The following is a 22,185-nucleotide window of genomic DNA, read 5'->3' as shown; positions in this document are numbered from 1 at the left end:
CATTCACACTACACTGTCTCAGTCCTGGGCACAGCGTCACCACTCGGTCACTTAATATTGTACACACACACACATTTATACAATAGACATGTCATTAAATGGTGACATTTACCATCTCTGTCTGTCACCTGCTCATTTGTCAAATTCCATTTTCATATAATTCATAACGTGTAATGTTGGTCATGCTTAATGTAGGATGTGTCTGCTGTCAGGAGATATCATCCATCTTTGACTGCCTCAGCAAAGACTCAACAATGAGTTTCTCTTCGCTGGACCAAATAAGTGAAATTAACATTTAAAATGAATTAATTTCGAACCTAAGGTGTTGTACCATATATAAACCATGCTGTTAAACAGACATACTGTACAGATTTAAGACCACCATTTAATCGCTGACACCACAAGAGTAACCAACGCAAAAGTATGTTTTGATTCTTATCAACACACTCAACTCAAATACAGCTGTGCCATTCCAAAATATTATAAATATAAAAATAAACACATGCAAATGAGTCATTCAGAGGGGGTGAAGATGTAAATTCGTAAGACAAGTAAGTAAGACAAACAAACAATTTATCTTCATTGTGAACTTGAATATATATATTCAAGTTCAAAATGAAGATAAATTGTTTGATTATTATTTTAAAGAAATATTTTTTTATTTTAAAGAAACCTACCCAGACATGGAAATATGGAGTACAATAAACAGCCAATGAGACTCAGGGGAGAGTGGATCCATATGAAAGAGTTTCTCTCAGCTCTGGCTGTGTTAGTGACAGGAGAGAGAGGAGAAGATGAATAGAGGCACCATGGATTGTTCTGCTCTCGCCGGCTGCAGAGTGACGGCATTATCCGACATTATTAATGTACAAGAAACAATGAGCAGCCTTGACTGCCAACTACTGCCTTATTAAAACTGTCTGTCAAAGGGAGAGAGCGACGGGGGGGGGGGGGGGGGGGGGGGGGGGAGAGAGAGAGAAAGAGGAGACACAGTGGATTTGACCTACAACTCAATTGGAAAATCAGCAATGAGAACAGTAGCCCACATCCAAGACTTTGCGCACACACACACACACGCACACGCACACACAAATAAATCACTCCCTCCTGTCCGCCTGATACCATCATTTCACCATGTATTGGCTCATTAACCATGATTGAAATGGGGAATAGAGACGCATCACATTACGCATCAATATGGTAAGATACATCGGCTAAGGCACACACTCTCCTCTCTCCACAGCCCCAGCCACACACACACACACACACACACACACACACACACACACACACACACACACACACACACACACACACACACACACACACACACACACACACACACACACACACACACACACACACACTACCCCACAGTGTGCCGTGGTGGTGGTATTTGTATTTCTCATCCAGCCCTGTTCTCTGTCCTGAAAAGCATTCCTTCAAATGGGTCTCCATGTTCATGTGGGGGGGGGGGGATCTTCTATAGAGGGATTAATGGATGGTCGTTAAAGAGCTGGGCTGCTCATGCCTTGGAGCTCATTGTACAGCCTTATGATCTATGGGTGTGTGTCATGTCATCTACAATGTCTTTTTTGGCCACCTAGACTTCGGACTTTCTGTAGAGTTCAATATGGTGATTTCATTTTGGGCACTTCAGACACAGACACAGACACAGACACAGACACAGACACAGACACAGACACAGACACAGACACAGACTATAGTAGTCCGAGTATCGTGTCACAGTCACGTCTGCCATTCCTTTGTGTTGAGATGAGGATGATGCTTTTTTTTCCAGAACACTAAAAAACCCAACAAGGGACATTTGGAGAATGTGAAAAAGGGACAGAAGAAGAGGATTTCACCTCACAAAGGTTAGTCTCTGACACGACGCCCCCTCTCTCCATCAGCCACTACGCCCTCACACCTGCTTCTGGTTCACACTCACCCTACTTCTCTCTGCACCTCCTTCTCACTGTCTCTCTCACTCCCCTAGTCATCACCTCCCTCCATCCCTGCCTCCCTCCATCCCTGCCTCCCTCCCTCCCTCCCTGCCTCCCTCCCTCTCAGTTTTTGTGTCTGTTTCCGTTTGTTTCATGTTTTTCTTCTGAGTGTCAGGGAGATGTCTGTTTGTTTTTCTGAGGTAAGGTGTTCTGAGAGAGGTAAGGTGTTCTGAGAGAGGTAAGGTGTGCCATTATGTACGCATGCAAGGTTCACTTAGTGCGCGATAAAGGTGTGTTGAAACTCAAACTCCCTCCCTCCCTCTCCCCCTTCTCTCTCTCCCTCCCTCCACCTCCTTCTCACAGTCTCTCTCACTCCCTTACTCATCGCCTCTCTCTCTCCCTCTCCCCCTTCTCTCCCTCCCTCCCTCCCTCCCCCTCCTCCTCACAGTCTCTCTCACTCCCTTACTCATCACCTCCCTCCCTCCCTCCCCCCCTTCCTCCCCCTCCTTCTCACAGTCTCTCTCCCTCCGTTACACATTCCCTCCCTCCCTCCCTCCCTCCCTCCCATTCAGAACATCCATCCTCTCCCTAACCCCTCTCCATTCACCATCGCCCTCCTGACTGCAGCCCTAGAGCCTGCCCCCCCCAGCCCTAGAGCCTGCCCCCCCCCCCATTAACCTAACGCGCAAAACATATCAACCGCGGCTAAGAGTGGTGTCGGGCTCCACCAAGTCCACCTCTCTCGACCTAATAATGACCAGTCATTTCCTGGTGTGATTGGTCTCTACTATGGCATCCTTCCTCCCTCAGACAGACAGCAGGCTAACAGTATGGCAGATCCCTGCCTGCCTGCCTGACTCACTCACACACACACAGGGGGGACGGATGACGATGATTAGAGCGGTCGGCCACAGACAGGGAGGCTCTTTAACATCTCCGTCTCTTTAGCATTAACCTTTCCCTCCTCCCGGCCGTAATGTTTTTGGCCCCGGCGGACAAGTCCGGCCATTAGGAGTGGACAGAGGGGGAGGGGGGGAGGGGAGGGGAGGGGGAAGGTAGTCAGTGTGGGCAGGTGTAATGGGGCCTCACTCTCTCCTAAGCTGAACTGGACCGCTGGAGGGAGGAGAGGAGAGGAGAAAGGGAGGGATGGAGGGGGGGGGGGAGAACTCAGATGTGTCCAGTGGCATGCTGAGTGTTAAAATACCACATCCGCACCTTTGGAGCTGAATACCCCTCCCATCCTCCCACACTCTCCACTCCAGTCTGCACCACAGCCGCCTGACAAAGCAGGCCAGAGGAAGGCAAGTGCTGCTTTTAATGCAGGGCCTGCCGCTCCAGCCTTTCACCACTGTCACGAGGAGGGAGAGCAACACGGCGGGGAATTGCCACTCTCACTCCCACCTGCTCTGTCAGGGTGTTATTAGTTTTTTTTTGTTGCTCAGCATGAGGGTGGGGTTGGGGAGGTGTGTGTGGGGGGGGGGTGGGGGTTGGGGGAGTGATTGTAGCCAGGAATGCTGGCTCACACCTCTGGAGAAGGAGTGAGCCACTAACGACATCCTGAGCACCAAAGACCACGGAATAGTCCTGGGGTCAGTTTCTCTAAAGCTTTGTCGTTAAGCAGCACTTAACCATAAAGGAAGGAGTGGAACAAAATCAATGTTTGCAGGTCAATCTTCTGTGATTGGACATTCGGTCAATGAAGAACTTTGTTCGTCTAGGGCAGAAGTGGACCTGGATTGTCAAAAGACAAAGTTTAGCTAGGAGATTTTCGGGAACTTCACCCCAGCACAGTTAGACAAAGTCGTAGCTCGCTACTGTTGCGACTTAACAACGCGTTGTTGGAGACTCAGTTTTGACACTGCTTTTTCAAATCAGTGCATAGATAAGAACCATGACGAGATCCTGCTACTGTACATCGAGAGTACCACCAGACCATAACCAACAGCCTCATAAAAATACAGTTACCTAACTCATCTGTACTTTCAGACTCAGAATATACCTACCAAATACCTACGTGTGTATGGTGGTGAAGATTATCTCTGGCACCCGAATAATATTATCTCAACACAATGCCTTTAAAAATGGATGTGAAGGATGTGAGGTCTCTGCTTTGAAACTCTCTCTCCTGAGTAAGGAGGATCGGCTCAAACTGAAAAAGTCACATTAGCATCCTTCTGTATGGCAGTCGGTGAGCTCCCCGTAGACAGGCTCCTATCCCCAGTTGGATGTTACTGTTGACCGCGACACGCCTGGGCTTTGATAGCGGGCCTGCAGCAGTGAAAGGTAGAGGATGAACCGGGGGCCATCTTTGTCCTCACGGGAACAAAGGCTTTCTAAGACGGGCCTGTGCACATTGTGCCTCACTACAATGGCACTCAGCATCAAAAGCCTTTTCTCCATCTCCGTCCCTTTTCCCCGTCCCCCGTCCCTCTCTTTCTCTCTCACTCACTGCCTGCAGATAAAGGTCTCCTCCATTATACTCACATCTGATAAGTGACATTGAAATGTAACATTTATCCCTCATAAATATCCCTGAATACCCCCCCCCCCCCTGTGAGAAGCTTAATGCATATCTGAAAAGTATTGGTCATGAGCTAAGGCCCCATGAGTTAAGGCCCAAACACATTTGATACCATTTTTTCATCCCATTCCATGCATTACAATGAGCCCGTCCTCCGATTTCCAACTCCACCAGCCTCCCCTGCTCTCTACCATCAAACACCCCCCTGCTCTAATCACTCTATATCAGCCAGCACAGAGGAGACGCCCTAAAAATCTCATCTGCCGCAGCTCAACATGAAAATCTGTCTTCAAACAGGCCATTCTCACAGAATCCCAATCAAACCCATTTGGGAGAAGGCTATTCACAGTCCACTTCACAGCCATCTCAAACCCCCGGAAGAATCAGGAAAGGCATAAAGCATGATGATGTAAGAATGTAAAGCCTGTCTGAATAGAAATCTCTCAAGCTGTGGTTTGAGGACTATAGCTGTACACAGTAGCTGTACACACGCGCACACGCACGCACGCACGCACGCACACACAATGGGACTGGACCAGAGGAGACATGCTAATGTGGCATTTGGGGGCAGATGTGAGTGTGACAGGTGATAATGGGGGCGGACAGGAGGCAGGACTTGTCTCTTCACTGTGATACCCCCTTCATTACCACCTGCAGCTCTCTCTTGCTCTCTGATCCACTAACACCAAATCAATCTGGTAATCTCCCAGAGAAGAGGATGAATTCAATCCACAAGTGACTGTCATACTCCAGAATCGAATTTGCCTCAATATCATAGCAGATCAATATTCGAGAGGTGGGATTGCAGGGCAGGCAGGCAGACATTCTGGTTGGATGAGGGTTCTGAAAACAAAGTGGCTTGGTGCGAGGTAGGTTACTGAGCTTTCTTGGTGCATGGTAGACCTAAGGATCAAAATTCCTGATGCATGCCATTCAAATACTGACGGATGTGCAGTTGAAGGTGTGGGGTAGTTGTAAATGGGTTACTGCTATTAAGGACAGTAATTACTTTTGCTAAACATTGACCCTATTGATAGTATTGACATTTAGGTTCTGAGTACAAGCGTGGAGCAACTGAAGGTGCACAACAGGGTTGGGACTTGGGGTCATTTGCATTTTAATTCAGTCAATTCAGGTTAACTGAAGTTAACTGAAATTCCAATACCAATTCTACATTTTCCTCATTGCAAAAGCATAGAGTAATTGGAAATGGAATTTAAGTTTACTTCCTGAATTGATTGAATTTTAAATGGAATTGACCGCAACCCTGGTGCACCACTGAGAGGACACGGAGATCAACACTCTCTGTTTCCGGCTCCCATCCCCCTGTAATGACCATTGATCACAGGCCTGTGTAGTAGCTCCAGCCATTACACTCTCCTCCGCCTCCCCCTTCCAGCCCAGCCCATTGGCACATTAATCCCAATCTGCACTGACTGCCGTAACACAGATTGCATTAGCTGCTGAGTGATCAAATTAGGTGCCAGCACGCTAGCCTGCCCCCGCAATCTGCGCCACTTTCCGATGGAGAAGACGCCACGCTCACAATCAATTTGCTTCCCTAATCTAATCAAGTGGCTCACACACAGCTCCGCGCCCCATTTCAGTCCCAACGCACTCGGCGACATGGAAAACATGAGCTCTTCAGCTCAACCGTGACACACACACACACACCCCCACACCCCCACACACATACCACACACACACACAATCATCCCCAAGTAAACAGCCAGCTTTCCCCATCCCCCCCTTCTCTCTGAGGCTCTCATTGCTTTCTTGTTAAGAGTCATTTCAGATCAGCAGGAATGGAGTAGGCAGTAGTTAATGTTGTCAGTGTGTCTTCTAATCAACACCATTCATCTCCTAGGCATGCCTGTAGCAGTCTCACAACCAGGTGTGAGGAGTCCTCTACTGGGCAGGTGAGGGGAGATGGGTACCACACACTGGGATTGCTAATGAATGAGTCATACCCATGGTGTCTATTCTGGGGTTAGATTTGACTGATAAGCCAACACAGTCGATCTTTCAACAGGATGACCTGGATTGACCAGCTTCTTCTCATTTCTTTTTTTTTCTTCTGATAAATGAATCATTTGGGATGGAATCCCACCTAATCATCAGCCACATTTCCCATTGGTATCAATGCAAGATTTAAGAAAATGTCGGAGTTACGTGCGGACCTCGAGCTAGGATTTCACCCTCAATACCATTTCGTCCTAGTTGGGAAATTAATTGTGCAGCATGGAGCAACTGCTTGAATGACAATGTAACAAAACTAAATAAATTCATTAGACATGTTAGTTCAATCAGACACGCTGAGTCTGAGTTTTGGATAAGTAATCAGAGTAAATATTCAACTAGATCCACAACTCCCCCCCACCCCCCCCCGAGGGATTTAGTAAACAGAATCAATATTTGCATCTCTCTGGGCTGTGCATATGACACCAACAATGTCTTATTCCCTTTAATGAGGGACGGCTTGTCAAGAGTCTCGAATACATAGACTACTACTCCAGCTCCTGCTGCTGCTAGTTATATGCAGCATGTGACAGAGATCACACACTCCACAGGGGGGCAGGGGGGGAAGGGCACATATGTGAAGACAGGGATGACATATTGACCTTCATGCATGGAAATAGGCTACATAATGTACAGTACTTGTTATTTTTATGTCATTTATTTAACCAGAGACGACACATTGTGAACATCTCTTTTTCAACTCAGTCTTGGCCAAGAAGGCAGCATACATACAGTACACTGTAGTTATATTGTTCACACACAAGGGACACAAAAGAGCACACAACATATATCAATGGACAGATTTGCTTGCAAAGCACATAAAAGAACGAAAGAAAAAAAAAAAAAAAAAAGGAGCTGGCTTCCTAGTGAAGAATGGTTAAAAACATTTCTATTCCATATCCATGACTAACATTGGAGTCAGAGACAGAGGCATGGAGGTGTTCAAGGTTAGACATTAGACAAAATGCCATCAAGCTTCTCCATTCTCTCTGTCTATGTTTATGACATAATGGGTTAAGAGTACTGCATTTGGACAGAGCTTCTGTCCTCCCCTGGTCTCTTAGGGGAGCAATTCATAAAAACCATTGGCAGCTTTGTTTACTTTCACACTTCATTCACAGCGAGCCATTCAGATTAATAATTCAAAACAAGGTGGTGTTCTCGCTCTTCACTTTAAAAAAAAAAAAAAAAAAAAAGACTCGGGGAGGGGGCTTGTTTTAAAGCATCAGAGGACAACGTGTTCTCAACTGAAGCAAGAGATGAGTCTAGCATTCACGCATACTGCCATATGAGACACAACAACAAATGATATATTTTCCTAGCATATACACGGTTGACCTCTGAGTTCCCTCTAGCTCTTTGAGCCCTGCTACAATTTATGACTGCCGCTTTGCTTCCACGTGGCTGCCTGCCGGCTGCTTACTGCAACTCCTTTCATCTCCCAGCTATTACAGGTCTCTCCCGCATACACTCAACATCTTCATCTGCTTAGCACACACACACACACACACACACACACACACACACACACACACACACACACACACACACACACACACACACACACACACACACACACACACACACACACACACACACACACTATCCCTCAGCTAATTCTATTCACCAAACCGCAGAGTTACTGCGCTCAGCGGAAAGAGGAACTACTGTCTCAGTTAACAACAGGAAATAAAATAAAATAAAAAAATTAATGTACTGTTTATATCATCCAGTTTATGGGTACATCGAGAGCCTCCATTAATCCAGCAGATGAAACCAATGTTAACCTATTAAGACAGAAACAGAGTCATGATTCATTGCTTTACAAGGACTGGTCTGGCTGATGTTTTATAAACCTCGATATCCGAAATGAGAAGCAGTACTTAAGATTCCATCCGGCTCCTCACAGAGCGCTCCTCACCGGCTCAACTTGATGCCTTGAGCAAATAACCGCTTCCGGACACCCAACGATCACCTTCCCTATCCTGGCTGTGTCAACAGGCCCATAATGAGTGGATTCTGACCTCCCCTCCCCACCCCCCTCAGCCCCCCAGCCCTGAACCAGCCTCTCCAAACCCAGACAGCAAACACCAGGTCCAGTCGATAGCTTCCCAGCCCAAATAGCAGGCCTCTCTCCTGGGGTAAGCCACTCAGAGTGACAGCCAGCACCTTCATCTAAGGGCTAAGTCTCAAGCCTTTCAAATCATTTTTTTTTGGCCAGCAACAGTTATCCAGCTCAGCCAATAACAGAGTAAAACTGTGACATAGGAGTGGAAAGCCGGCGGGACGCAACACAGGTAGCCAATCACAAAGGCCCCCCCCCCGAAATGAGTCACAAAGAAACAGAGAGCATCGGGCAAAATTAGAAAAGTCCAACAAATCTAAGTAGAAGTGAATCAGACATTAAAAGTTTTGTGTCTGAGTTTCCTCTTCCTTCTGTGTTGTTTGTTAAATCAACCGCCCTGATATATCCGGTGCCCAGACAGACTGAAAACACACACACACACACACACACACACACACACACACACACACACACACACACACACACACACACACACACACACACACACACACACACACACACACACACACACACACACACACACACACACAGACACAAACAGGGCTAAATAAAGACATACTTAATTGAAGGGTGTTGGACCAACTGATTTCCGCTTGTCCTCTCTGTACCTACTCCCTCCGTCACTGGCCATCAGGAAGTCTAAAGAGGGCCCCCCTACTGAGTACAATTACAGGTGAAAACCACCACGCAAGTGGCAGGTCAACCATAGCAATCTAAAAGGCATTAAGTGAAACTTAGAAAGCCAGGCTTGTGTTGTACATGACGCTCACAACTGTATTTAAAGCATGATTGATTTGACTCACAATTGCGGGGCTGAAGTGAAACCAAGAACCGTTGTGTTCTTTCTGTCTGGGCTGCATATAGAAATACAAAACAGTCAAACTTCTCTCGAGAAAATGGTCAAACAGAGACAAGTTTCAAAACTCACAGCACAGAGGTGACATCTCATCTTCTGCACCCATAATGCACTACGATCCCCTCCATGATTCGTGATACCCCCGTCCCCCCGCTACCGCCGCCCCGTCCCCAGTGTGTAATGGCCCTTGCTAGGATCTCTGTGACCACCCTGCGCATGCCAAACACACAAGCAGTCACCCCCCCCCAAGCTCTCGGGGGGGCCTGCTATCGGCCTCATTAGCAAACCTGACAACACGCTCTCCACTGTTCTGCACTTGTCAAACATGACACTTTCTAATGTCACCCATGCACACAAATGCTTTTTCCCAGGCAAAGTGGTTATCACAAACCCTACTGCCTCCTCCCATTTTCATCCCCCCCCCCATGGAAGAAACTGAGGGAATGCAAGGCTAGCATTTGATGAAAATGTCAAAAGCAGATCCTGGTCACGGCCCCACGTCATCACTGTGCCGTGTATCTCGGCTGCCAAAGGGTATTGGATTACCCACCGTCTGTTCAACCCAGAGGGGTCTTCCTCTGTAATCTGCCCCCCCATTTAATATTCACTCACCCACGGTCTCAAGGCGCTGTGGCCTTTCCGCTGTGGAGGCTGACTGGAGAGGAGAACCATCTGGTCCAGAAGAGACCGTGTGTGTGTGTGTGTGTGTGTGTCTGACCTGGGAGCCAGGGGGGGTGAGGAGGGAGGCTCAGGGTCTGCCCAGTTAAAATGAGATTACCACATAGCTGCAGTACATACGCCATAGCTACTATGCTGGAGCAGATACTGTAGGTGCCAGGAACACAGCCTTCCAAGCAGACTGTGAAAGAGAGATACAGCAGCAACAGCATGGATTCTAAGAAACATAGGGCTATCTGATATTCCACTGGTTAAACACCATAACAGGAGAAAGAAACAAGCCTTTGTAAGACCATCCTTGAATTATTTATCAAGCGGTAGATGGTGGGAGGAGGGGGATGACTGGAGGAGCCAGCCAGCTGTAGCGCCTTTCTGGTGGAGAAAACAAATCAGAGAAAGACTGTAGCTTTGTGAGCTACACATCAAGGGGGGGGGGGGGGGCGTTGGGTTAGGTTGGGTTAGTCCATGGTTGGGTTGGGGCTGGGTTGGGTTAGTCCATGGTTGGGTTGGGGCTGGGTTAGTCCATAGTTGGGTTGGGGCTGGGTTGGTCCATGGTTGGGTTAGTCCATGGTGGGTTAGTGCATGGTTGGGTTGGGGCTGGGTTAGTCCATGGTTGGGTTAGTCCATGGTTGGGTTGGGGCTGGGTTAGTCCATGGTTGGATTGGGGCTGGGTTAGTCCATGGTTGGGTTGGGGCTGGGTTAGTCCATGGTTGGGTTGGGGCTGGGTTAGTCCATGGTTGGGTTGGGGCTGGGTTGGTTCATGGTTGGGTCAGTTCATGGTTTGGTTGGGGCCGGGTTAGCCCATGGCTGGGTTGGGACTGGGTTAGTTCATGGCTGGGTTGGGACTGGGTTAGTCCATGGCTGGGTTGGGGCTGGGTTAGTCCATGGCTAAGTTGGGGCTGGGTTAGTTCATGGTTGGTTTAGTCCATGGCTGGGTTAGTCCATGGCTGGGTTGGGGCTGGGTTAGTTCATGGTTGGGTTAGTCCATGGCTGGGTTGGGGCTGGGTTAGTTCATGGTTGGGTTAGTCCATGGCAGTGTAGAGAGGTACTGTAAACACTAACCCAGGGACTAGAGGAGATACTGCCTGAGGGATACAATATTCACTCACTTCATCTCTATCACACTCCCTCTCGCCAAAGATTCAGGGACTAACATTGCCTTTGAAAATCCTGTGCCCACACACACACACACACACGCACCCGCATGCGCACTCACGATAGGTTGGACTAATCCTCTCAGAGATGCATAGAGTGGGTAAATAGGTCTTTTGTTCTCAGAATGATACCAGCACCCAAAGACAGAGACCCACTCTCTCCTCTTTGTAGATCACAGGATCAAACACAAGAGAAAGCGAGAGAGGGAGGGAGAAGGAGGGAGGGATGGAGGGGAGGGGAGGGGAGAGGAGGGGCAGTGGGCAACTGTTTTATGTGCATACATCAGTATTGTACCTTTTCAAGAAAGCTGTGATCCGTATGACTTTGGTCCTGATGTTTTGATGTTGTTTTCACGATTTTACTGTACAGTCAATTCCCTTGTTCTCCTCAAGACAGATGTGAGGTCCACTGGGGAAGACCCAGCCAACGCTGTGTCTAGTCTGCGCTGCGCTCACCGTTACTTGGAAACGTGTGAGGCTATATTCGAGGGTGCTAGGGAATCACATTCCACCATATTCAAGCAGACATGCAAAATCTGCCCAAGGTTATTCTGAACTTCTCCTTAAAGGGCATGAACTTCTGTTTAAAGGCCAAGATGTTCTTGTCCATTTAGCTGGATGTAATAAGCAGACACCAAGTCGATGGACCTCACTGAGGGTGTCTCGCACGTGCGCGCGCACACGCACACACCCACGCTCTCACACAAACACACAAATAAACACACACACACACACACACACACATACACACACCTCGAAGCCTGTCTGCGTGTATGTGCATAAATGCTTGTGGGTGTGAGTGTGTTTATGTGTGTGAAAGGAGGGGGGTGTCAGGGGGGATGGGGGGATAGGGGGGGTTACGGGGGCTAGCTGTGAGGTAGCGCTGGCGTTGGAGGGTTCATCGGGGCCTGGCTATGACAGGATGCCCTGCGGATGCACCCAGGGCCTGCAGCCTGCCCGCCACTCAGCACTCCCTCTGGGTCTGTTCTCTCCTCCCACCCCCCCCTCGCCCCACCACCCCCCCCCCCCCCTCCCCTCACACCACCACCACCACTCGACCGCCCCCCGACCCGCCCCACAGGGCCTTGACAGCAGCAGGAGGGCCAGGGAGGGGGTGGTGGTGGAGGGAGAATGGTGGCTGGGGGGGAGGGAGTATGAGGGCAGGACATCACACCAAGCATCACAGAGGGTTATCTTCATAGATATAGAACACATAGAATGTTCTATCCTCCCGATGGGTATTATTCTCCACTGTTGTCTGTTATGCGACTGATTGAGACCGAGGTGGAAGTCAAATGCCACAGCGGCATTGCGGTGTGTTTGCGAGTTGCTTAGCTTCGATTGCTGTTCTCCTCTGAATAGAGAGGGGGGGGGGGAGGGGGGGAGGAGAGAGAGAAAGAGAGAGATAGGGAGAGATGACGAGTTCCATCCAAAAGGTTAACATCATTTGGGGAGTGTCCAACGGTTTCTACTGACTCAAATAGCCTTCAAATGAGTTCAAATGATGAACACATCTGTATGCCTGCCAGGGGGAACATACGGTTCTGCATCATGCCCATAGAGCGTGACTGTATCAAAAGAGATATTACCATGGCAACCTTTAGTCATATATCAAAAAGGTGATGCTGACTGGGTCAAGCAGGATGTGAGAGGCGGATTTGACAGGCAACTCAATCGAGAAAGTAGCGGTGGAAACAGGAACCCGCAAACCCGGTCTTTATACACACAAACACACACACACACACTGTGCACCCACACGTGCACGTACACAACACACACACTCAAGCGTACACACACACACCGTACACCCACACGTACACAGCATGTACACAGCACGTACACAACGCACACGCACACACACGCACACACACACACACACACACACACACACACACACACACACAGTCGGGCTGTGCTGCTCACAGGAGGGTAGTCTAATTGTCAGCAGGGTGTGTGATCCACAGTAGGGGGTATCAGACTGGAAGAGCAGCCCAGAGAGCCAGAGGGAACCAGGAATCAATGAGAACAACACAAACAAAACTGCCTGCTCTAAAAACTCTAAACTCACTGGGCCCCCCTAAGGCAGGGCTGTCGCTCTTGGTAAGAGCTGCCTTCTTCACCCCCTTACAAGAGGTCAGCCTGAAACGCTACCAATGGAAATCAGATTCAGGAACATTCAAGTTGAAAGAGTGCTTCAGGAGAGGAGATACGCAGAGAGACACACAGAGGAGAGGACTGTCTCTTGTTTCTCTAACACAGCACAGGGACGCTCCGGGAAAACTAACCACACTAAATACGCCCTGGCGATGAAGCAGCGTGTTGATATGAATACGCCAGGACTGAAAGCCCGGAAGAGTCGGCGAGGGTCGGAGCTGGACCCAACAGAAGGACAGAGGAGCAGCAGGATGAGTGTGTACACAAGCCCCTTAGCACAGCACAGCACAGCACAGCACAGCACAGCACAGCACAGCACAGCACAGCACAGCACAGCACAGCACAGCACAGCACAGCACAGCACAGCACAGCACAGCACAGCCATTACAGGAAGATAGAGGGTAAAAAAAACAAGAGGGGGGAGGACGACAGGAAGAATGGTCACAGGCGTCATATCTGTCTAAATATAATCCTGCTCATCCATAACTACGATTTCTCTATGTAGCATTGGAGCATGTTTTACATGCAACATAAGATGATATCGTCGATAGCATGTAGCATATAGCATGTAGCATATAGCATGTAGCATATAGCATGTAGCATATAACATGTAGCATATAGCATATAGCGTATTGTAAATATATGGCCGGATGTGGGTTGGAGGCTGGAGCGTAATGGACTGTTGCTCTCTGGTTTAGAGGGGCCATAAGCTTCAAGTGGTCCCCAGGGACGGAGGCCTTGTGTTAGCCAATAAAAGTGTAATAGAGGGGACAATACTATGGAATGACAGGCATTAATAATGAAGGAGCCCATCAAGCTCAGGCCATAGCATGCCGAGTGCACACGCCCGCACACAAACCTTTCAATCGTTTACGTACGCACCAGCTACATACCTTTTTTGACCTCTCACACACACCAGACTGGGCCTAGGCTCAGGACAGGGGTCCCCGCTGCGGACCAACACACTGACAGCCTCACATGGTCTGGTCATGGAACCGGACTAAACAACAACACTTTGACACCAGGACCTCAAAGATATCCCATGTGTAGACACTGGTATTGTGTTGAAGATAATGAATGTCAGGTTAAAAACGGTGAAGTGCCCATTTAAATCCACATCCCCAATCTTACACTGCAAAGGAGGCTGGTGGAGGTAGAAGTCTAAACTTTGGGAGCTGTGCAGAAGTTACCATGCATACAGTACATGATGAGACTGAGAACTGATCAACTGAATAGCCGCTGTGCAGAGGGAACCTATTCAAGGATGTGGCCCATGCACTGCCTGCCCACCCAGCTCTCCAGCGGCAACATTACCATTAAGATAAACAGGTTTGAGTGTCATTATCTGGTGCTAGACACAACCCTCGTCATCCATCCAAATCAATAAAGGCCTTGGAGGTGTTAGCATATTGCATTGTTATTGAGTACAATGGGGAAGCCCACTGCCCACCACGGATCACAACAATAAAACCAGATCAGGCTTAGTGGACGAACAGCCTCCCTGTGAGACCCAGACATGTGTGTGTGTGGGGGGGTGGGGGGGGGGGGCATTTAAGGAGATATCCATGTGGCACAGATGCTCTTAATCACAGCATTGACTGATTTGAACAATAAGGACTCCCAGAAATGAGACCATCATTTTAATAGATATTGTAACAAATACAATCTTTCCCAAATGAATTGGCACGGAGAGCCAATTTCCTCCACAGTCAATCTCAATTTGATGCAAATAAGGTTCCTCTTATAGGTCATGAGGCATGTTGAGAAACGGCTGTTTTCTTTCACCAGGCAGTAAGTAGTAGGTAGGATACTCTCCTGGTGTTCTGTGCAGTAGTGTAGATGTGTAGCGTAGTGTGTGTCTGAGGCTGTTTAGAGAGCAAAGGGAGGCCCTACCCAGTATTAGTATGGTATTCCTAAGTCCTTGGTGAGTGTAGTATATACAGTAGGGAAAAGGGGGTAGGACTGCTGTATCTGTAAATGCAAAGCATCTGAGTCCCACTCCACATTCCTGCTGGTTGATTGACAGGTAGTGGTGGAAGCTGTCAATCAAACAGGTTATTCCCACATTGGTGACAGACAGATAGACAGGACACGTTGAAGAGGAGGGAAAATACTGCATGTCGTGTTAACGCGGTGACAATATATGATGGCCGCCACACACAACAACGAAAGCTGTCGCATTAACCACATAGGGGACAGGATAAAGCCGCCTAAATACTTGACAAAATCTATTTGAAAATCCATTTCGATACAACACAACCGTTTCACAAAAGAGCTTGTCCCTCACGTAAACCCTTCGCCGAGCACAAAGTCACAGTGATTCGGCGGTCTACTTTGAGCGGGCGATTCTGTTGTTGTTTTCTAGGTGGATACACACCTGAAAATTGGTTCTGGTGCTTGTCCTCAGCATCCATATTTAATACACCGGTCTCATAAGTTGGCAGCCGGTGGAACCACCGGCTGCCAACTTATGAGACGGGTGTATTAAATATGGATGCTGTGGACAAGCACCAGAACCAATCTTCTATGTTTAATTCAACAAATAATAACATCAAAGAAGATGGAGAAGAGCAGCCGGATGAATAATCCATGAGCAGAGTGGTGCGAGGGGGAATCAAATCTCCGAGCGCCGGTGCCCACCATGAAGGTGGCGCTGCACAACAGAGCAGGGAGCGACCGCTCACCTTCATATCATCAATATCTGCCATTTAACACCTTGAGACGTCAACTGGTCCAATGAATAATAATCATTTATTACATTTAGAATGCGCTTTTCATTATACAAGAATCATCTCAAAGTGCAGAAAATGAAATCGAAAAAAATAGAATAATATATAAGAAAATAAATATGCATAACCATTTCAGAAAAGCATTTGCTTCGCGGCCAGTCTGCTTTTCCCCCCCGATTCCTCGTTTTCCCCTCGTTGAAAAGCGCAGAGCAAATTTGGAATCGAAATTGAAATTTCGGTTTACTCCCTGAATTGAAATGGAATCGACCGCAATCTTGTCGCTAACTTGCTGTTTTCTTGGCAAGCCAACAACATAGAAGGTCTGCCTCCCAGGCTAACTCTGCATACATTCAAATACTTACGCTAACTTACTTGCCGCAGTTCAAAGTTCATTCCGATTCCCCCATGTTTGTGTGGCTCCTACTCTGAAACAGTTACAGTACACCAGAGAGGAGAGGTAAAACCAAGCAATAAAACCCAACCAGTCTGATTAATCTCCCTGTTCCATTGACCCACCTTCGTCCATAAACATCAGTGTGGAACAGGTAGCCACTCAAGCTAAAAGGTCAATAGCTCCAACCACTGTGACCAAGTAATGACAAGATGTGTTACACATGCTTATCCACGGTAGAAGTGTTTGAGACGAACAGATCATTACTGAAATGGTTACTACTTTATGAGGCAGCATGGCTTGTTCTTTAAGCTAGACTCAGATAAATGGATTATTAAATGGACTGGAGCTATACGCTCCTCATCCTGTTTCCTCTCGGGGGGGGCGGGGTGGGGTGCGGGGGGGGGGACTGTAGAGTTTTGTATGAGTCAGCCCCGAAAATAACACCCTTGATGATTGTTCACTTCCCTTCGGTAGGCCCCTGAAAAGGTGCATTAACAAAGATCAGCCGGAGCTCGCTTAAATCCCTTTAATATAGTGTGCATGTTCCTTCTTTATCCCCTGATTTTTCTCTTTTCACCGTCGAGCCTTTGTTTCTGGGGAGCTCTCACAAGCCCTGCAGTCCAGCATCCAGATCCACACACCCACGCATGAACACTGCCGCTTGATTTTATATGGACCGCTGCACACACACTGCAGAGACAGAGACAGACAGAGAGAGACAGACAGACAGACAGAGACAGACACACACACGTCATAGCAGTCATCTGAAATCAGAAATGCCATGAGTCTCTGTATGTCTGGAACTTGCTTGAGTGTGTAACCTGAGAGTGTGTGTGTGTGTGTGTGCCTGCGCCCGTGCGTGTGCGTGCATCTCTCTGAGGCGTCCTCCCACTGTTTGTGGGGGTGAGAGATAAGGTAAGCTGGTGAGGAGGGGGGGGGGCTATTGGACCGTAGAGACAGAGGGAGAAAGAGAGACAGAGACAGAGACAGAGAGAGAGAGGGAGAAAGAGAGACAGAGACAGAGACAGAGAGAGAGAGAGAGAGAGAGAGAGAGAGAGAGAGAGAGAGAGAGAGAGAGAGAGACAGAGACAGAGACAGAGAGAGAGAAGAGGGCAGCTCTGTGTTGAATCAGTTCACTGTGTGCCGGCATGTAGCCTGGTCTCAGGGAGTCTGGAGGAAGGCCAGGGCCTCAGAGAGAGGACCACACATCCACAGTGTGGCCTGGGAATGGGGCCAGTGTGAGGACCCATCTGGTTCAGACTGGCCACTCCAGCCTTATTGGCAAGCTGACTATGCTAATTCAAGCTAACCCTTCTGGTCCTGGGTACAAAAACAGCATGACACTATCATCATCATTATTATTATTATTATTATGGTGTACCAAACGCTCTTGCCTCTTGTAGATATCACAGGGCTCTAAGGAAGCTAGGTTCCCACACACACGATGACTGTTGGATAGATGATTCACTTACTTAAACAAAGTCGCTTTGGATAAAGGCGTCAGCGAAATGCCATAAATGTAATGCAAATGTACACACACACACACACACACACACATACCGTAGTAGAAGTGTGTCATGTACTATAGTAGGGACTGTGTGTCACACTCTCCACTGAAAACTCCCCTATACTCCCCTTCCTGCTCAATGAATCATACACAGACCCATCCCTACCCCTCACCCCAGCTCCACACTACAGCGTCCCAGCAACACTCTCTACATTACTCTCCATTATTCACTAGCCTAGCCGTAGTAGCATAGCCTGTATGCATACAGCACTAACAGGCCAGTGCTAACCCACTATGCTAACCCGCTATGCTAACCCGCGGGACACGGTCACTCACTTATTGCCTCTTCAACGTGTTAGCAATAGTCGGCCTGTCCACAGAGACGGGAGCAGGCTTCTTTTTTTTTCTTTAATGACCTCTCAGAGCACTCAAGTCAACCACTCTGACACGCATTACGGCCCTTAACGCGGACGAGGAGAAGTGAGAAGGGAGAACGATGCTTTCACCCGAACGACATCAGCTAGCCTGGAAGAGCCACATATCCTACCCCATTGGTTATGTAACAGAACCCTGGCTTTAATGTGGTGTGAGACAAACACTTGTCCTGGTAGCTACACATGCCTACTGTTGATCTGACTCCAGATGAAGACCATGCTCACGCAACCACGTACAATAGGCCTTCTGGCTGGGCAACCTGTACGGTATGGTCCACTGACTGCCTCACAGAGGGTTGTGTGTGTGTGTGTGTGTGTGTGTGTGTGTGTGTGTGTGTGTGTGTGTGTGTGTATGACCAGCATTCTCGAAGACAGAAGGCGAAAAAAAAAAAAACGACAACAGCAACCTTCTTTCAAAAGTCCACATAAATGTGCTTCATGGTGTTAAGGTTTTATCAATAGCATGCATGCTAAAGTAAATCCCCCCAAAAAGCCATGTTCACAATCTAACTCAACAGCCAAATTAAGTTTTGCAGTAACTGTCTTGTCTCTTAACGCAGGGGCTGTCTTTAGACTCTTTGATATGCTGACAGGGCTGGATAAGCAACAGGCAGACGATCGTGTGTGTGTGTGTGTGTGTGTGTGAGTTCCTCTCCCGTCTCCTGCGTCCGTCAACACACCTCCACAACAGATGGAGGGCCTCGACACATCAAAGTGCGCCGTCCCTATGCCACACATTGGCCCTGGTTGGCATCGCAACTGTCAGCGCAAACATTGGGGATGTGTCCAGAGTAATGAAGCCAGAGGGAGAGTCTCCTAAAACAGACTTGCAGACTAGGAGCAAGATCCTGTCGTACGAGATGGAGAGCGAACGCAACACACCACTGTGTTTCCGTAGGGATACAGCGCGTTGATCTGCACGCTTACAGTAACCTCGTAAGATGTTAAAAATAAAACCGTTGAAATTCAGTGAAGCACTAAAAGCACATATAGGCTAATCCCGTGGGCTCTATTTGACCCTGTAGATCACTCCTTATTCAGCATCATCGCACGCATGCACACGCACACGCACACGCACACACACCTCAAACACAGACACAGACACAGACACACACACACACACACACACACACAGACACATTATGCATGCAGAGGGACGCCCCTGAATGAATCCGTGTGTGTAAATGTCATCAGTAAATGTCAATAGCTTTTTGAGGGCTGGCCTGAGGACATTGAGCCCAGCATATGGGTCCTGGGACCCAGACCTACCTTCAATCCAAACGTCTTCATCTATTCTTAATGTGCTTTAAAGATCTCATCTATTAATGTAATGAATTAAACAACACAAGAGAGGGGGGGACTTTTCCACAAAGAAAAAGTAGAACTCGAGGAAGGTTATTATAACAGTATGACAGCTATCTACGACGTGTCAGAAATGTCGTTAATGCGTGTAAAGCCGGTGTGTAAAGCCGGATCACGAAAATGAAAATACGTTCTCGAAGTGAAATCGGCAAGAGTGCCGCGCCGGCAGAACATCTCAGAATCAATTTGCATCGGACTTCCCGACATCGGGCGTGTTCGGTTAAGATACGCCCTGATTGAGATACGATACGTGAACAGTGGCCAAGCGATATGCGGAGTCGTGTGTCCGTCGGTACCTTGATGTAGTCGGCGAGCTCGCGGTAGACCCTGTAGGGCCCGATGATGTGGGACAGAGGCGTGGTGCAGGGGAAGGTGGAGGTGACGGCCAGGGGCACCTCGGGCATGGAGAACACCTTGAAGCCAAACTTTTCGTACAGCTTCTGGACCTCCTCGTCGGGCTTCTCCTCTCCCTCGCTCAGGATGCTGCCCACCACGCAACGACACTTCTCAGGAGGTCTCTGAGGTAGGTGTGGGGGGGGGGGGGGGGGGGGGAGAGAGAGAGAGAGATTATTTTCACCAGACATACTGTGTAAATTTATATGCGCCAACACTGTCCTTGAGTCCGTCCAGTCGGTAGAGGAGAACAACAACAGAAGGTAAAAGGAGTGGGAGAATCAAAGGCTGTCTGCGAGTGTGTGCGTGTGTGTGCGTGTTTGTGTGTGTGTGTGTGCGCGCATCTCTGTGGACATCATCAGACGGTGAGCTGTCAATCACACGCAGCTCCAGTCTGGCTGCAGGCTGGCTGGTGGTTGAGTGAGACGTCTGAGGTCAGATCTGGGAGATGTGGATGGTGAGAGCTGCCGTTGTGGACCAGTTCTCTCTAATATGATTGGTGCCGTCTGTGGAGGCTGGCTCTGATGGGGGGAGGGGGGGCACAGATGGCATCCAGCACAACACTGCTCATCACTTCCCCGACAGCCTCATAACCATAACACGTCTCCTAATAGATAGATAGATAGATAGATAGAAACTTTATTTATCCCAGGGGGAAATTCAGGTTCCAAGTAGCATACAGACATAGGGGGTATCACACATAACATACACATACAACATACAACATTAGCAGTATTTTATACAGGCGAGGTGCAGTTGTAAATGTCTTTGCAGTTAGGTGAGGTGCAAAAAGGTAAGGTGCAATTATAGCATTAAATACTAAAAACTAAATACGGGCTACATAAATATGGACTATTTTTAAAGTGCATTTAGTCCAGGCTGGTGGAGGGAGGTAGGGGCTGTGTATGAGACCTAGCATAGCTAGTAAACATTGTAGATAATGAGGTGAAACAGTGACATGACGGTGATGTGATACAGAGGGTGGAGGTTATGCAAAGAAGTCCATCTCTTTGCCCTTGATTGACCTATTGTAGAGTTGTATGGCTCTGGGGACAAATGATTTAGTCAGTCTGTCAGTTTTGCTTGTCAGTGCTCGTAGCCTCCAGCTGATCAAGCTCTTCTGCTGGATGATGGTGTGGTACAGTGGGTGACCTTCGTTGTCCATGATGGTGAGCAGTTTGCTCAGAGTTCTTTTTTCCAATACTGAAGTCATGCTCTCCAGTTCAGCTCCCACAACAGAGCCAGCTTTCCTTACCAGCCTGTCCAGTCGCCCGGCATCCCTCTTCTTAGTGCTTCCTCCCCAGCACACCACTGCATAGAAGAGAACGCTGGCGACCACAGACTGGTAAAACATCCCTAGGAGTTTGCTGCAGACATTGAAGGACCGCAGCCTCCTCAAGAAGTACAGCCGGCTCTGTCCTTTCTTGTAGATTGCATCAGTGTTGGCTGACCAGTCCAGTTTATTGTCCAGGTGGACCCCCAGATACTTGTATGTGCTGACCATCTCCACATTGACTCCCTCAATGGAGACTGGTAGCAGAGCGGGCTTAGACCTACGGAAATCCACCACCATCTCCTTGGTCTTTGTAGTGTTGAGTTGTAGGTGGTTGAGTTTGGACCATTGCACAAAGTCCTCCACCAGGCTCCTGTACTCCCCCTCCTGCCCATCTCTGATACACCCCACAATTGCAGTATCGTCCGAAAACTTCTGCATGTGGCATGACTCTTTGTTGTAGCAGAAGTCAGACGTGTACAGGGTGAACAGGACAGGAGAGAGCACAGTTCCCTGTGGTGCTCCGGTGTTGCATACCACAGTGTCCGAGAGGCAGTCCTTCAGTCTGACGAACTGATAGATGGAGAACTAATTACTCCATCTATCCGTTTATTTTTTCGTTTATTTCATTTTCCTCCTTTCTTCCTCCCTCTCGGAGACCTCAAACCCACTTGACACG

General features: G+C 48.4%; 1 protein-coding gene across 1 annotated transcript in view; it reads right to left on the bottom strand.

Moving 5' to 3' along the window:
* tex264a (testis expressed 264, ER-phagy receptor a) overlaps window positions 1-22,185 on the bottom strand; it is a 64,298-nt gene that overhangs the window by 28,531 nt on the left and 13,582 nt on the right. The window contains exon 2 of the mRNA XM_083669018.1: window positions 20,137-20,358. Coding sequence (XP_083525144.1) covers window positions 20,137-20,358 — 222 coding nt within the window. The remainder of the gene's footprint in view (window positions 1-20,136; window positions 20,359-22,185) is intronic.

The sequence above is a fragment of the Argentina silus genome (assembly GCF_951799395.1).
Source record: "Argentina silus genome assembly, chromosome: 4".
Taxonomy (NCBI): Eukaryota; Metazoa; Chordata; class Actinopteri; order Argentiniformes; family Argentinidae; genus Argentina; species Argentina silus.
This window is presented reverse-complemented; position numbering and strand designations above follow the sequence as displayed.